Source organism: Hirsutella rhossiliensis (genome assembly GCF_020360975.1).
Source record: "Hirsutella rhossiliensis strain HR02 chromosome Unknown scaffold00001, whole genome shotgun sequence".
Lineage (NCBI taxonomy): Eukaryota > Fungi > Ascomycota > Sordariomycetes > Hypocreales > Ophiocordycipitaceae > Hirsutella > Hirsutella rhossiliensis.
Window position 1 is genome coordinate 9,503,610 of NW_025408667.1, and position 16,133 is coordinate 9,519,742.

The 16,133-nt window shown below is 55.4% G+C and overlaps 3 protein-coding genes across 3 annotated transcripts; 1 reads left to right on the plus strand and 2 right to left on the minus strand.

Moving 5' to 3' along the window:
* Positions 1 to 2,607: 2,607 nt before the first annotated feature.
* Positions 2,608 to 3,575, plus strand: HRG_01227 (putative alpha beta hydrolase fold-1 protein; the record flags this gene model as incomplete). The annotated part of the gene is made up of 2 exons (XM_044859698.1): positions 2,608 to 2,718; positions 2,808 to 3,575. The coding sequence occupies 2 exons, from the start codon at positions 2,608 to 2,610 to the stop codon at positions 3,573 to 3,575; spliced, it is 879 nt and encodes a 292-aa protein (XP_044726098.1).
* Positions 3,576 to 3,799: 224 nt separating this feature from the next.
* On the minus strand, positions 3,800 to 5,797 carry HRG_01228 (MBOAT, membrane-bound o-acyltransferase family domain-containing protein; the record flags this gene model as incomplete). The annotated part of the gene is made up of 4 exons (XM_044859699.1): positions 3,800 to 3,906; positions 3,965 to 4,826; positions 4,882 to 5,489; positions 5,542 to 5,797. The coding sequence occupies 4 exons, from the start codon at positions 5,795 to 5,797 to the stop codon at positions 3,800 to 3,802; spliced, it is 1,833 nt and encodes a 610-aa protein (XP_044726099.1).
* A 606-nt stretch (positions 5,798 to 6,403) lies between these two features.
* On the minus strand, positions 6,404 to 8,000 carry HRG_01229 (something about silencing, SAS, complex subunit 4 domain-containing protein; the record flags this gene model as incomplete). The annotated part of the gene is made up of 2 exons (XM_044859700.1): positions 6,404 to 7,377; positions 7,448 to 8,000. The coding sequence occupies 2 exons, from the start codon at positions 7,998 to 8,000 to the stop codon at positions 6,404 to 6,406; spliced, it is 1,527 nt and encodes a 508-aa protein (XP_044726100.1).
* Between the last annotated feature and the right edge of the window lie 8,133 nt (positions 8,001 to 16,133).

The following is a 16,133-nucleotide window of genomic DNA, read 5'->3' on the forward strand; positions in this document are numbered from 1 at the left end:
CGCCCTGCCGCCGCCAACCGTCGGCGTACAGTAGGTACCTTGTAGCCTCTCCTTTCTTTTTCCCGCCTTGCTTTCTTTCCCCCTCTCGACGCGTGGCTCCCACCAGGAACAAGGTCGGCCGTTGGGTGCCGAAGACAAATGCATGTCCAGCTCCTTTCTTTTTCCTCCTCGTTGCGCGCTCTATCCGCGCGCGAGCCATCTCAACCCCTGCACGCTGCATATCTGCATACGCCCTCTACCTGCATGTACATACCCCGTACAGGCATAAGGCACACGCACACGCACACGCACACGCAACCGTGTCACGACTTCGCCTCCAACAGTTTAAATGAGACTGAGGGTAATCAAACTCGCTCGTCATGCGCGTTGGCCAATCGTGCTTGGCGTCTTCATGCCCCTCTCGTCTCTTGTCCGGAAACACGGCCGCTCTATTGGCCTGCGCTGCGACAGGAGAAATTCCACGAGCCAATTCCCTTCGTCGTACACGGTCTGTGCTGCCTGGGCTGCCTGGGGAAGGCAACGACGATTCGCTGTGCGGGATGCCTTGGGCCCTGTTTGGGGCGTACGGCAGCGTCCAGCCACGGTATACGAGTTGCATGCAGCGGTTCGCCGAGGCTGCATCGAGTCTCTGCCGACTGTAGGACAAATGGTCCAATGGGAGCGGTCCATGCCGCGTTGCCAGCCGTCTCCGAAGTGCAGCGCAGAGGAAGCTGTGTACTTGCATCTCGTAACTTATCTGCTGCAAGTAAATCAGCCATCGAATTCTTATACTTTGCCCTTGATCCCGTGGCGTCTCTAACGAGTCGAACCACATTGTAACCGGCATGGCTTCGGTCCGCAGGTGCTCTGAGCGGCGTCATCAACAAGGACTCGGTGCTGCTGGAGTTTTCTCACGTCACGATTCGACAGTCTGGTTGGGTCGGAAGCTGCAGCACGTGTTTCACCATGTCCTTGAGCTGGCCATTGCAAGACGCTTCAAGGGTCTATAAGACAGGGCTGATTGCGTGTTTGTTACACGAGGCGTTGATGTGCAAGAGAAGAGCAGAGACGCTACGAACAGGACGCTTTCGTTGAGACATGTAGGCCGTGGCTTCGTGCAAGTCGGAGAGCCTCCAGCCAGCTGACAGACAGCCCCGGCGCCCTCCGCCTGGCCTGGCCGCCATGACCGCTCGGCCGTGCAGGTCCGACAAGTCCTCCGGGCCCCCCCGCCCGTCCGTCCGGTCTTGTGCGCTCAGACAGGCGCCGCGTGGTCCCCCGGCCAAGGCCTCGGGTCTACTTTCTACAAAGCGCAAAGTATGACAAGCCCCTTTTCTGACCGGCTTACAAAAATGGACTATGTGGCTTGAACCATTGATGTCTGTACAATTTCTATGTTAAGGGATTGCTCCAAGGTCCGCTTTTAAACGTTTTGTTACACGCCACATGGAAGCACGGAACTCGTCGCCCCCAACTTCATTTCGATTAATGACTAGCGATGGTGCCGAGTGAATGTTGGTAATGTTGGTAGGAGACTGGTTACTGTACGCACGTGGAAATGAGAGAAATATCCATGTATTCGGGTGAATTGATCGCGTTGCTATTAGACTCTCGGTATCCGTATTATGTATCAACTTTGCAGGCCAGATCGCCAGACTCGAGACGCCCAGGCCTTTGTTCTTTGTCGTCACTCCCCTTTCCACTGCAGTCCTCGGCCAGAATCTCGTCATCAGCCGTCCCGGCCGGCGTCAAAGACCCGGACGCCGTTGCCGAAGGCGCTCCCGGGTGTCCCCGATCTGCCCGTCCGTGCATGACGACGCCAAAATACGAAGTTGCATATTTTACATACAAACAGCAACCGGGAGAAAAAAGGCAAATCCATACATACATCGGCAAGGTATTCAATTGCGGCATGAATCTGCCTCCGGTCGAGGGGGAGAGGAGCCCCAATCGTCAGAGGGGGCGGTTGATCCTGGCCCAGGTTGAAACAGCAAGCCCGAGATAGGGGGATGAGCTGCAGCGACCGGCAATCGACGGTGCTGCGGCCCGCAGGTGTGGTGACGGACCTGGGGGCATGGCCATCCAAAGCGACAGCTCAGTTCGCGATGCTACCCTGCCTGGGCCCGTCACAACCCGCTCGGGTTTAATCTTTACTGTAATTAATTACAGTACATGTAGGATGCATACTAGGTAATGTATAATCCCTCCGCGGATCCCTCGACAACACCCGCCACGGCCCCCGAAGAACACGGTACGGTCTGTAGCCCTCCCTCGCCCACCGGCGAGGGATGGTCCGATCAAACCCCCCCAACGAAGGCCGAGGCCAACAAGGCCTCCGGCGTCCCGGCGCCGAGAGTGGGGCGGGGATGCCGCATCCGGCATGGCTACGGACCGCACGTTCTCTTCCTTCTCGTAGCGTTTGCTTTTTCTCATTCGCCCCGAGCTTACGTCCTCTCCACTCTTTACGGATACGGGTAGCAGTAACCTTAAGTACCTCGTACCTTGCATCAAATTCTTCCCTCCCCCCCCCGGCAAGATGCCTCGCCCGAGCTGACAGGCGGCTGCAGCACAATCCGGCGAACCTCGTCCCAACTCCAGTCGTCGCCATCGCCCTCATCTGCCGAGACAAGCATGGCCCGCGGCTTCTTGTGCTTTGGCTCCGGCCCCTGGGATCCCACGCACCGCTTCCACACCTCGTGGCTGCTTGGGCCCTGGGCCCTCTTCTTCTGCCGCGCCCTCATCGTGAGTTCTTCTCTTTTCTCCCTGGCCGTCCGTCCGTCTGCTGTCTGTCTATCTATCTGTCTAACAAGGTGTCCGTCCGACTCGAGCAGTCCCTCTGGGCCTTCACAACCATCTTCTTCATCATCGGCTGGACCTGCGCCCACCCAGCCTCCCTCGGCGGCTGCCCCGAAGCCCGCCGCTCCTTTTCCTACTTCACCATCCTCGCCTACTGGGGCCAGGCCTTTTACTTCTTCTTCGCCGCCGTCCACACCCTCGTTTACGCCCTCACATCGCGGCCCCTGCTCGCCCGCCTGCCCCGTCCCCTGCAGGCCCTGCACTCGCTCTTCTACTCGTCCGTCGTCACCCTACCCGTCATCGTCACCGTCGTCTACTGGGCCGTCCTCTACCGCAGCCCCTGGTTCCCCCTCGTCTTCGACGCCTGGCGCAACCTCAGCGAGCACGCCCTCAACTCGGGCCTCGCCCTCTTCGAGATCCTCGTCCCCCGCACCAACCCCTTGCCCTGGATCCATCTACCCTGGCTCGTCCTCTGCCTGCTTGGCTACCTGGCTGTTGCCTACATCACCGTCGCCGACCAGGGCTTCTACACCTACAACTTCCTCGACCACGACAAGGTTGGCGGCCGCGGATATGTTGCTGCCTACGTCTTTGGCATTGCCATTGGCCTCGTCGTCGTCTTCTCCGCCGTCCACGGGCTCATCCTGCTGCGCCGTTGGCTGACCGAGTCCAAGCTCGGCATGAAGGGCAAGTTTGCGGGGTTGCCCACGATGACGACAACTGACGCCGAGATGAATGTTGTCGAGCCCGGGGAGTCTCGGTCCAAAGAGGCAAAACCGTTGACATCGCCAGCGCAAATGTAAAGGAATAGACATCATGAACAAGGTCGGGTCATGTATGGGAGTGACTATTCCGACGCCCAGGGGCATGGTTAATGAGGATATTAATGGACAATTACATACCAGTTTCATAGCTTCAGAGCACATGACGGCCCCTGTGCCATTTCCTCGGCCGGAATATCGTCTTATATCATGATGCCATTGCTTGGTCCGCCAGCGCCCACGCAGCTTTGTTTCGAGGCATCGTCTCAACATTTAAGCGTCACGCCCTTCCTCTTCTCCGCCTCCCGAATCTCAAACATAACCTGGACCCCCACAAACAGGCACGAGCAGGCCACAACCAGGAACAGGAGGCCTGCGAACCCGTCAGCAAGGCGCTCTCCGCGCTAGACAGGGGATCCATGGCAACTTACCAGACCAGTCGTGTAGAATCGCCCTGACAATGCTCTCCAGCCCGTCCAGGCCGACGGCAAACCCAACCAGATTCGCCGCCATCATCATGATCACGTTGGCCACCGCGCCGACGCAGCACAGCATGCGATATGCCGTCGGCCGGCTCTCCCACTTCCTCTTGGGGAACAAGTAGCTCGCCGTCCACTCTGGCACCATGAACAGCACAATGAGCCAGCCCCAGATGAGCAGCCGCAGCTGAATGTCGTGCCAGAGGGCGACAAAGCTAAAGACCAGTAGGTACGACACGATTGACTGGGCCACGGCCCGCCAGTTGCGGAACGAGGCCCCGCCGAGCGGGATGAACAGGTACCGGATGAGCCAGCGGTTATACGAGCGGTGCCAGGCGCGCCAGAAGAGCTGCGTGCTGTAGTTGTTGCTCACACAGCGAACCATGTTCTCGGGCGGGTCGATGCCGTCGACGAGCGCCCACAGGCGGAACATGCGCCACGGGAGGAGCAGCTTCAGCCAGATGATGTGGAGGTTGAAAAAGGACAGCAGACTCAGCTGCGCCGCCGTGTACTCGCTCCACACCGGGCTGGCCTTGCTGATAGCCCCGACGTAATCGTAGTGCAGCACCAGCTCCATGGCCAGCAGCACGAGCACGAACCGGACGGCGTAGCGGATCGTGCGGGGACGTTCAATGCTGGCGCACCGGTGCTTGAGCTGCGCGATGTAGTCGTTGAAGGTCAGTATGGGCCCGGCCAGGTACAGGGGCGCGTACACAGCATACGCCACGTAGTTGCGAAAGGTAAAGTCCCCGACGTCGGCCGGAAGGGAGATGCGGTCTCTCTCCGACAGGTTGGCTGGGTCCAGTTGCTTCTTCTTGGACGGATTAGCTAGACTTCCTCTGGCCGGGGTCGTCATGGCCGGCACATACCTCCAAGGAGTTGCTGCTGCGCTTGTCGATGCTCCAGTAATAGTCCATGTTGAAGCTGATGAGGCGCAGGACGCTAATGTTGAAGAGCACCTCCCATCGCGACACGAGCCCTCCGTAGCCGTCGAGCCACGCGCCCCACTGGACCAGGGCCGAGTCGGCCGGCGCAAAGCGGGTGGCCAGGGGCTGCAGGCGGTATCCCTCGCAGAGCTCGTTGGCAAAGAGGGTCGAGATGTTGAACGCCCACGTCGCCGCGGGAATGTACCTGCGCGGCAGCTTCTTGGCAATCTGGAAGTTGACATGGAGGATCAAGAGAACCTTGAAGGCCGAAACGCCATGCAGGGCGACGAGGAAGAAGAGGGCAAAGGCGTAGTCGAACGAGGCGCGCTGCTCAAGCCGCCCCTGGCCGCTCGAAGAGGCGCGGCGGCCAGACGACGGGTAGATTGCGTTCCAGGCCCGCCTCAGCAGTGGATGCAGGACGAGGAGCGCGCCCATGTAAGGGAGGTTCTCGCGGAAGGTGTGGTACTGGGGATCCGACACGTCGACCTTGCGTCCGGGGATCCAGCCGTCGGACAGGAAGCGTTCGTACTTGTGGTATCGCGGGTCCGATGCTATTCTCCAGCGTCAGCACGATGCGCCCCGTCATGCCGCCGGGCCACTCACGTCGCGAAACATGGTACGCGGTCCAGAACATGTACGGGACGGCCAGGGCGAAGACGAGGTAGTAGAGGTAGAACTCGGGCGTCCGCCACATGGGGGGCTGCGCCCGGGCCTGGGCCTTGGCCGCCGACTCGCGGCTCGTTGCGGCATCGCTGCGGGCATCGATGACGGTCTGGTAGGGGGCGGCGGAGGAGCTGGTGAATCGCGTGTCGAGCGTGTCGAGGTCGTAGACCTTGCGGAGAAAGGACAGCGTTTCCATGTCTTGTGCGTTGTCGGGCGACGAGGATATTTTGCTCGGAAGGGGAGCTTAGGCCATTTTGCTGGCGCACCAAGTGACCGGCCGATAAGGACGGATGCAATGATCCAGGGCGCGAAGAAAGAAGCGACAATGGACAATGGACAAAGAACGAGTGGCGGCGGGATGGGAGAGTCAAGAGGGAGCGTCTTGGCATTGATGGTGGACGGACAAGCCCCTCCTCTAGTGGAGCTCCCAGTCGGGTTCACGGGGGCCGAGGCTTGGTGGGCTTCAACTGCTCAGTATCCATGTATTACCAGTACTTACGAATACCCCGTATACCTTCAGTGCCTCGAGGTTCGTCATGGGCGCCATTATAGACTAATAATAAAAGCCAGTGAAGCCCCCAACGCAAGTCTGCGTCAACAATGCCAGCCCCCAGCAATGCTTGGATCCGAGTGCGCCGCCATTTTTGTACACGGTGGTAAATCAACACACAGCGAGCAGAGACGCTTTTCCCTCAACGCCATGCCACAGCAAACCCCAACTCCCTTTATCCCATTTTCGCCCCTTGCAATCCACGTCACGTCGCTTGCGTTCTGCAGCTTCAACCGATACGGCCATCTCAGGCTATGGCCGCTTGCCTCGCTTGTCCCGCCGCTTCTTCCTCGCCCGAGCCTTGAGCGTGTCGTCGTCCCGGTATTCCTCGGGCAGGACAAAGTCCGTCTCGGCCATCTCAGGCACCGCATGGCCCCAGGCGAGTACCTTTCTCCCCGTGCGGCGGTTCCGGTTGAGGGCCCCGTCGCGCTCGTGCTTCTTGCTGAAAAAAGACTTGAACGCCTTGGGCGGAGTCGGCCGGGCAGGTGCTCGCGGCCTCTTGGAGCCTGTGCCGGCCGCCATCTGCGACCGCGCCATGGCTTCCTGGCGAAGCTGCTGGGCCGGCGACGAGGCTTCGCTGGCGTCGTCCTGTGACGTCGTCGAGATTTCCTCCATGTCGCGACGCGCACTGCGTCTCGCCTCTTGTCTTGCATCCTGCTTCGGCCCCGGACCATCGTCCCGCTTCTCGTCCTCTGCGGCTTGCTCCGCCATGGCCCGCTCCTTTTCCTGCTTCCGCCGCTTCTCCTCCAGGCTCCAGTTGCGAAACTTGTCCAAAATGCTCTGGCAGCCCTTGATGAAATGGGCGCGAGCCGGCTCAAAGGATTTCTTCTTGGTCTCGGTGACGCCGCTGACCCCCATTACCCTCAGCCAGTCGTGGCCCTGCAGACCCTCGAGCAGTCGGATGATCTGGTCCTTTTCGTGCTGCGCGCGCCCCTTTTCTGAATTGCGAATCGACCGTTCCAGCCGTTCGGCCTTTTTGTGCACAGGCTCAAACAGGCGGTCCGGCAGTGGGTCCTCCAAGTTCTTGCTGTTCTGCTGGGTCTCTAGGAACCCAAAGTCGATTCGCTGCGAGTCGAAAACGTCGGTATAGAGTGAGTCGCCATAGCCTTTGACGGGAAAGTCGGCGGGTTGGTGGGGATCTGGTGCTACACGCGGCAGTTCTGGTGGCACGACGCGTCGGCGATCCGAATCGACAATAACAATGGGCGTATCGAGGGTGAACAAGTCTAGACTGCCATCAGAAGGGGATTGGCCATGGAAACGCGGCGAGGCGAAGGGGGCAAGAGAGGCACAAACACTGTTCTTTGGGATCATTGCCAATGACCTCGTCGTAGTCGGGAAAGTATGCCGATAGCTCGCTCTTGAACCTGGTGGCTTCCTGCGAGCGGAGCGTCCGGCCCTGCTTCTTTGTGCCCGCCGGCTCTGGCAGCAGCTGGCCCAGCCCGTGATTGATGCCATTGATGGCTTTTGCTTGGTGTTTGGTCAGGTTCGGGTCGGACTCGGCGCCGGCCTGCGCTGTTGGCGCGGCGCTGGACGCGGGCAGTAGCTCTGGCCTGCTGCTACTACTGCTGCCGCCGACGCTCGTCGCCACGAAGGGATGCTGGCGCGGCGCGGGACGTCTGATGCCGCCGGGCCCGTCGGTGGGCGCCGTCCGGGCCAGGATCTCGACAGCGATCCTCGCCTTCTTGGACCGCAGGGCCTCGAGGTCGCGCTCGGGGGCTTCGAGGCCGCGCTTCTGGCGCCCCTCGTCGTGGTACAGGGCGGCGGCGGCTGGCCCAGAGCGCGGCGCGTTGTGGTGATGGTGATGCAGGCCTTCAGCTCGCCGGGTGGAGCGAGTGAGGGAGGCCATTGGCGATGGCGTCGAGGCCTGGCATGGTCTTGTCGCTTGCCTATCGGAGCCGCTCGCGCAAGTCCAGGCGACACGGTCGAGGCGACGCGTTTTTCTGCTCTGGTTTCGCCGCTGTTTGTCGATGCAGCGAGTGGTGGAGGGAAAGGTACCTGGAGGAGAGGGATCACGGCGGCTTCAGCAGGCACGACGGCGATGGGGGAGACGGATGGCAGCTACAGCGGTTGGGCATCGTCCGGGCACGCTGTAGTCGGGTTGCCACAGCGCACTGCGAGGGGGTCGATGGGGGCAATTACAGCGGACTGGTGGCGCACACCAGCCCGCCAATTGCGGGGGTGTATTTTCGTCTCCTGGGAACCGACTGCCCCTCGAGTTCAACCACCAGCGTCCGTCCTTTTCGACTGCTGATCCGTCATATGAGCGATGCCCCTGCTGTTCTGTGCCTGAGGCACTGTCGCGATGCCTCGCTTCACCCATTGAGACGATAATTGAGGCCCCTGGCCCCGGGGTGCAGTCTCGCCGAGCGATTCACGGCTCGATTTGTTCCCTTCCCTGTTCATTCACCTCGACACCGAATGCTCTGGTTGCCTTTCCGCCAGGCCCTCACCCGCCTTCATCCATCTCCATCTGGTCGGAACGAGCTCAATCATCCAACTTTGGGTTCTTGGAGCGCCCCGCCCGCCATGGACCGGGGCCACTCTCAACCTCAGCCTTGATTGCGGGACAAGAGATCCAGCTAGCTTCAAGGCGCTTTCTGGAGTTTCTGGCGGACCAGAGCCTACCTGAAAACCACTGCGTCGGACAACGACAGAGGTAGCTCCAGCAATTGCATTACTGGCGCGTGTTATCGAGTCTTCCCTACCAGGCAAGCGACTGCCCTCTCCCTGGATTCGAAAACCTCAACGAGTACGCACGAAATCTGGTCCGGCCGTGCCGTGAAGCAGTCACGGACAAAACAGCCGAACGGGCTGTCCACTGCCACGTCCCTCTTGTGGTATCAGCGCGGGCACACGAGCATCGGTTTTGCCTTTTTCCTGTCTGCAGCAGGATGATTTCAGCTTTCATTATTGAAAGAACAAGGTCCACAGTACGTCCAACGTCGCCGTCGGCGGACTGAGGCTCAAACCCCCTCCCACGACTCTTCACGGCATACTAACAAGCAATCACAGCCTCTACTGGACCGACTGTGCCATGGGCCGTCGAGACCGTCGGCTCGACTCACCATGTCGGAGGCTGAACGTTCACCTTTGCCAGGCAGAGCTCCGAGGCAAAGCTGCCAGACAGACCTGGCGGCTAAAGCAGTGGCCGACATCGACCACAGACAGCTGTCAGGGCCAGAGAAGGCTTCACAAAAAAATGGCGGCTGTTTGGTGGGTGGCGTCCTCTAAGGCGGTGCGAGTAGAGTTTGCGTCGGCGAGGACAAAGCTGGCAATAGTGCTGGCGGAGGCGAAAACCGTGCTGACGCGCATCTTGTTGGCGAAGGTAAAGAAGGTTGAGACTAAGGATATGGAAGGAATCAGGATGAATAAGCAGAGAATAAGACTTCGGAGAGCGAATCAAGTCAGCCCACTGAGCTGCTGGGTTTGCTGAGCAGTTTGTCAATATCACGGGGAGATCTTTATGGCTCTTATATAGAGTTGATCGGAATGGCAATTAGAATGGCATGGTTCGAAGCCGGCCTTATCACTAACTAACGACTACAAAAATCTTCATTACTTCCGCCGCCGGTTTGAACGTGCAAGCTGCCAGGATATGTGTGTATATCCCCCCTTATCGACCACAAAAACGGCTCGATTATCCTTCGGAGAACTTGCTGGCATCCCCTGGCGGGCCTATGTTATTGCTAAATCGAATGAGAAGGCATTCAGTGGCCAGAGTAACCCTATTCTATATGTTACATCATGAATTCAGACTTTTCAACTTATCATCGCTTGGCAGTGAGCTGCGAATATAACCTGTTTTGAGTACCAATACCGGTTTCGAGATAAAATTTTGTTTCAAACTCACATGTAGGAGTTTTCGGGATCTGAGCCAGGAGGTGTTCTCGGGCGAGGAGGAGCGCGCGTGGGGGTTTTCGATTTGCATCTTAACTTTGCCCGTAGACGAGGTACAGATAGCAATCAACACGAGATAATTTACTCAAGTAGAATGAAGGGTATGTTCTTTCCCGCAATGCTCTCGTGTGAGTATGCGCTGCGTACCGCACCCGCAAGGACGCCGTCTTACGCATCAGTAACAATGAAAGACGAGGCTATAAACAACCGTTTATGCCCTACGGCGATGCCAGTCTGTTTCATTGCTCGCTCGACGTTTTCAGTTCTTTCGTGTTGTCTAGTCCGCATCACATGCTTCTTCATTCCGTGATGCTTCTAGGGGACTAGTATCCAGGAGCCCCAATTGCCTGACAAAGAGATCGACCCTCTGTCCGGGCAATGTCTTTTGTGAGGCCATCTGCAAGCATCGCCTCGGGTATTCGCCAGGCTCAGTTGTCCCAGGGCGGAGGAGCGCACGGCTTACAACGATCAGGTGGCTCAGAGATGGATTGTAAAAGGTTGTCCCTGACTCAGATACCAACAAGGCGCGGTGGCACACCACCAAGATGCCTTTGGTTACGCCCATGACCCTGCAATCATCCTGTGACAACAGCAAGCCAGAACACGCTGCGTACTGTGATGGACTTCCAAGACCCTCCTGCTCAGCTCAGATGCGGCTTAAGGAGCAAATAATGGCTATCCGCAAGTCGTCCGAACCTCAACTGCCATCGCCTTGTTGTTGCCACCGGGCCCGAAATCAAGTTCATCCTGTTCGCAACTCCATAAACACTAAGAATCTTGGCACTGGGCTTACGTTAGGTGCCATAGGGTTGCCCTGGCAAGGGACCTTTCTGTGATCTCGGGGCCGCTGTCTCTGGGACCTCGACCCTAGAATGTGGCTCCCTAGCTTCTGGGGCCTTGGCCGTAGTATGTGACGTTGCTCTCTGCGTTGCCTTGGCCGCCTTGAGTTCCATGTTGAGCTTTTTCTCCTTATTATACCACTCCTTCACTTGCGCATTTGTCCCTCCCTGCATTGAGCAGTCCGGTGATGTGCGCCAATGTCGATGCAATGTCCTGTGCCGAAGTCATGGTAGATTACTGACGGCTGGGAGCGCTAGAGGCTCTGAATGAGATGACGAGAAATTCAGGTTGATTGATTAACGGAGAAGAAGCCGAGTATGTCTACGACTAGAGGCGTATTTAACACTATGTTAAATAACGTGTGTGAATTATTATGTTATACACTACATATCCCCGGCAATACATATACAAAGTATGTATTAGAGTAAAAATTAGTAGCATGTTGTTCATTATTGTTCTGCTATAATATATTTGAGGTGAGTTAAACAACAACGTAGCATGTTTCCGTAGATGGCTTCAGATAACACTGAAGTTATAAGATATTCTAAAACAGCCTATAGCTCTCTATTTGATATCTTGAGCAATAAGTAAGAAACTTATATTGCGGGTGGCTTTGGTTTCTCTACTTTCTTCATCTCCATCTCTTTCTCTGCCCTAGTCTCGCCCACTATTACCTCGTTGCCAAGCTGGTAACAGCTTCCTCCTTTGCTGTCAATCAGATCGGACTCATCTGGGGAGTTATCCTCCATGTTGTCACATGTTTGTATATTCCGACTCGAAGCCAACTGATTGAAACAAGTTCCTGGTCCTATCGATGGCTTTCTTTTCCAGCGCATTTCCGTCAATATCATCCTGCAGAGGGCCTCCGATCATCTCCTGTATGCCGGCTACCCAGCGATCAGTGTCCCGAGTAGCTTCTCCAAAGCGTGTATCCGTCTGCTTGAGCTTTCCTCACCCGGCTGTAAAGGATTGCGCTGCAGCCGCAGCAATAGCTAGCTTGAAATTTTCCGCCTCCGTTAATGTCATCTTGGCACTGCGTGATGCCTGACAAGGTGCCCTCTTATCTCCGCATGGCTTCCAGGCTCGATAGACTTTTCCTGTGGTCCCATGTAAGGACAAATCCGCGTCTGGTATGTGGGACACATCTGTGTGCGCAACTTGTGAATGACTGAGTGAACCGAGGGAGAAGCAATGTCCAGATATACTCGTTCTCAGATATCCTAGTTGCGATATTCAAGTAGAAGATAGCCAGTAGCATATTGGATCAACTGAACCTAGAATCCTTGGAGCTGGGGGAGAAGTCAAGCAGTATTTGCCACTCATAGACTCGTAATATTTGATCAAAGCGCTCAACGTCTCGTCCGGACTCTACCGCAATGACGACACGCAGGTCCAGTTACGACTGTCTGGATATATCGCAGAGTCGCCAACAGACGTTTCAGGCCTTGGCGTTAGTACACCCCATCTCGACGTGTCGCACGCAGGAACTCTCGGCAATATGCACTCATTGACAAGAAAAAGGGTTTGGTTGGATTCGTTGGCACTGCTTACATTGTCCTCGCGCTCTTGATAGTCAACTACCTCCTTGTGTTTGACCCGACAAAGGACCCGTTTCTGTCGCCGACGACGATCTCTCAGCATCGCCAGAGCTTGGACACGGACAGCCATGGCGTCCGAATCCTGTGGATGTCAAGTTCCTCAGGTGCGCTCGTGGTATTGGCAGATTCGTCGTGCGATTCCTGCCTTGCCCTCGCTTCCTGGCCGGTTAGTTAGTCGATAGTGAGCAGGTATTCAACGAGGCAAGGCCCAAGTTATATGCCAGGTTGTTTAGGCTGACCAGAGTGCGATTTCACCAGGCAATTCTGTCCATGTGCGATGGCCAGGTTGTCACTGGCGCCGGAATCCCCATCAGTGGCTTCGTATGCCTATTTGATGGTCTATCTGCCTATCATTGGCAGATGATGGCTGGTCTTGCTTGGTTCTCGACTATGTCCCACTTGGCTGGACTCTCGGTAATTCGAAGCTACCTCTCTCTTTCTGCCTGGAAGAGAAACTCTCGCTTCCTCCTAATGGCATTCATCTTCGTACTGCTGCTCATCGCCCTTGTGCCCACTCGGCTCTTTGCATGGAACTGATTCAGATGAACGCTTCAAAGAACCAGGGGTTCTTGCATCAGAGTTTCTTGCACAATCCCCAGCAATCTGCTACTTTGTCTAGGGCTTCTCGGCTTCTCGGGCAAAGAAAGGAGAATTTCTTTTACGAGACAGCTCGGGAAGGCAGGCAAGCGCCTATGTATTAATGCAGAGAGGGTTGGACAGGAAGCTCTCTCTCGAGCAGATGGTGAGCTCTGCTATCCTTCTTGTCTCTGGCGTCACGGCAAGCTTGTGTAAAAAATTCCAGCCTCTCTCTCGACCTTTGTCCTCGGGGCTGAGAAGGATCTTGAGGAAGGCGACCCTTCACGTTCTGGCCTGGTTGGCGCCTGAAAGACCGTTTGATAATGGAGCGGATGGTGCTCAGCGCCGCTTTCTACGTGAAATGAGGTTTCATCTCGTGTTTCGCCCAGCCCTCGCCATCGTGTTCACCTTGCGCCTTTTCTTAGATCTTTTTAACTCCACGTTGACAGAGGGTTGTAGCGAGCGCCTGCACTTGATAGGCTTCTTGGCCACGTTTCCACTGACACTCTCACATTTAAAGGCTTCTGGATCCTTGTTCCCATGCTTTGGGGGACGTTGAAACTGGCTGTAGCTCGCACAAGCCCATCTCGCGACATGACAATCGAGGAGAATAGGTGGTCTTTTGGTTAAATACTATCCATCCTACTACTATTAGGCCCCCTTCTCAACATTATCAACATCGTCGTGTCACACTCTGAATGGCACACTGTTGATTCAAGCTCTGGATGGCCACAGGTGGAGCGACGCGCTACAACGTCGGCTCCGGAACTCGAGTTAGGCAGACAACCCGCACACAGGTCATCACCAATATAAACTCGAGCTCGCGGAGGAATTCACAATCACATTGCGGGTGGAAGCAAGGAGGTCGCATCATGGATCTCTGACCTCCATAATTGTCAAGGAAACAGTGCTACAGCCCCATGCCGGCTTGACAACCGCCTGCCTTTTCTTCGTTGGCCAAACGGTCCTCCTGTTCTTCCAGGTTCCACCAAGTACTCTGAACAACGACTCTAATTCCTCGCTTGTCGATTATTGGCAGTAAGAAACCCCTATTACTGCTGTTCCTTGCTAGGAATCTCAGTTTAGTTGGCCTTAAGGCGTATGCTGCCGGTTTAGTAAGGCGTGCGGCGGCTTTTGCACTAACGATAAGAATTAGTATCTCGAAGTTAATCGGCTGCAACCTTGGGTTTTCAACTTACCTCTCCCCGACCTCCGGGTATATTAGCAGTACACTCAAGTCCATTGCAGCACCTAGGACCGTTCAGGATCGAGGGTTGGCATGGGCCACTCTCGCGGGAACACTTAGTAGCATAGCGTTAGCATATTGCAAAAGGACAACGTTAATAAGAGCGTTACCTGTGGTGGGATTTTAAGGCACTAAGGCTCAATTAGCATGCTCCTCTCTCTGTAAAATACACGCCGGTGCGTAGATCCAAAACTACCTTTCCTCGACCTCCGGGGAGGTTGGCATTACATTGAAGTCCGTTACAGCACTTTGGGCCATTCCGGATCGAAGGCTGACAAGGGCCTCCTTCTCGTGAACACTGATTCGGATAATATCCTGCTAGACGGTCGCCATCGGCAGCGGCAATCGTACCAGCGGCTGCAAGGATCAAAAACGTAAACGGCTTCATAGTAATGGTGTGATTGATAGTGATTTCAAGACAAATATATGATCAGTGTCAGATTAGCGTTAGATAGTACCTAGTGTTAGATAAGTAATGGAAATAAGCTGTTATTCGGTCCCAAACTAGAGATCTTTTCCAGCTTATATATATCGGTAGATAATATGCCATATTATTGTCTTACACTCTCGTCTTACTTTAATAATTTGAGTATAAAATAAGGGTATGCTTTACATTCTTAGATGCTAGCAACGTTCCAGTGCAGTCTACTATAGTCTTATACCTACGTGATTATGTCTGCAACACGTAAGGTACAAGCAACAAGCGAATCGGGCAAGGATATATTAGCTACAGGCCATATGGATTACAAACGCCTAGCGAGGTATAAGGCTAATAAATACTCAGTATAATGGTACAGTGACATAGTATAACTAGTAATAATAACTAAAAGGATAAGTACTACTACCCTCTACCAGCTAAAGCCTTCAGAAAATCGCCCGGAATAGCGCTCCAAGCAGCCCAAATGGCGTCTTGAAGAGCTGCAAGAGATAAATGGTCCGTATCGTAATTTTGGTCAACCCAGGTCTTCATCCAAGATCATACATTCTTGATAAGGTTGAGATCAAGGAGCCTACAGCATAACCGTAATCTCGTGATATTACAACCAAAACTTGGCTAATTTTGCTGTATGTGCTGGGGTGTTATCGCGCACAACGGGGGACGTAGAAGGAAGCCCTTGCTGCTGTTGTTGCTGCTGCTGGGACTGCTGGGTAAAGTAAATAAAGCGAATTAGCGTCGAGTACGAATGGCCGCTGGTGAGCTTTTAAGGCACCCTGATATAAGATAATGGCGATGCCAGACTATCGTTTCCAGAATCCTTTTTCGACCCTGGGGCCCAAAGCCGAGAAGAAGCGCTCCAAGTGATTTGCTTCCGGCTATACCATCCGGCTATACCATGGCCGATGTCCTCCAGGATGAAAACGAGATGGACCGCCCCTTCACGATGCTGAAAAGGTGGGTAGACCGGTTCGCGGAAGCGCAAAGGCCAATGGAGCAGGACAAGTTCACCGGTTCCTGTACATACGATATGGTTGGCCAGAATCTCTTTTCTAAGCCATTAGTTTCCTGGAAGCTGGTTTCGACATTGGCAACGCCATCGCGAATACCGTGTCATTGCCGGGTACTTTTATCGTCTTCTGTCAGCTGCCACCAGCACCTCCATGGCATACAGGGTCCACTTCCACGTCATCTGTTGGAGTGTCACTTCACTTTTGCCTGCACAACACAGTGATTTTCTCACAGCTTCATACTATTATAGTCGGCAGCCCTCTCATAAATAGAACACGAATACATCCAACGGGCCATCTCCTCGATACATCAGTCAAAGCCCTTGATAAATGCCGAGAAGACACAGAAATAGGCGTGCCGCTCAGTACTGGAAGT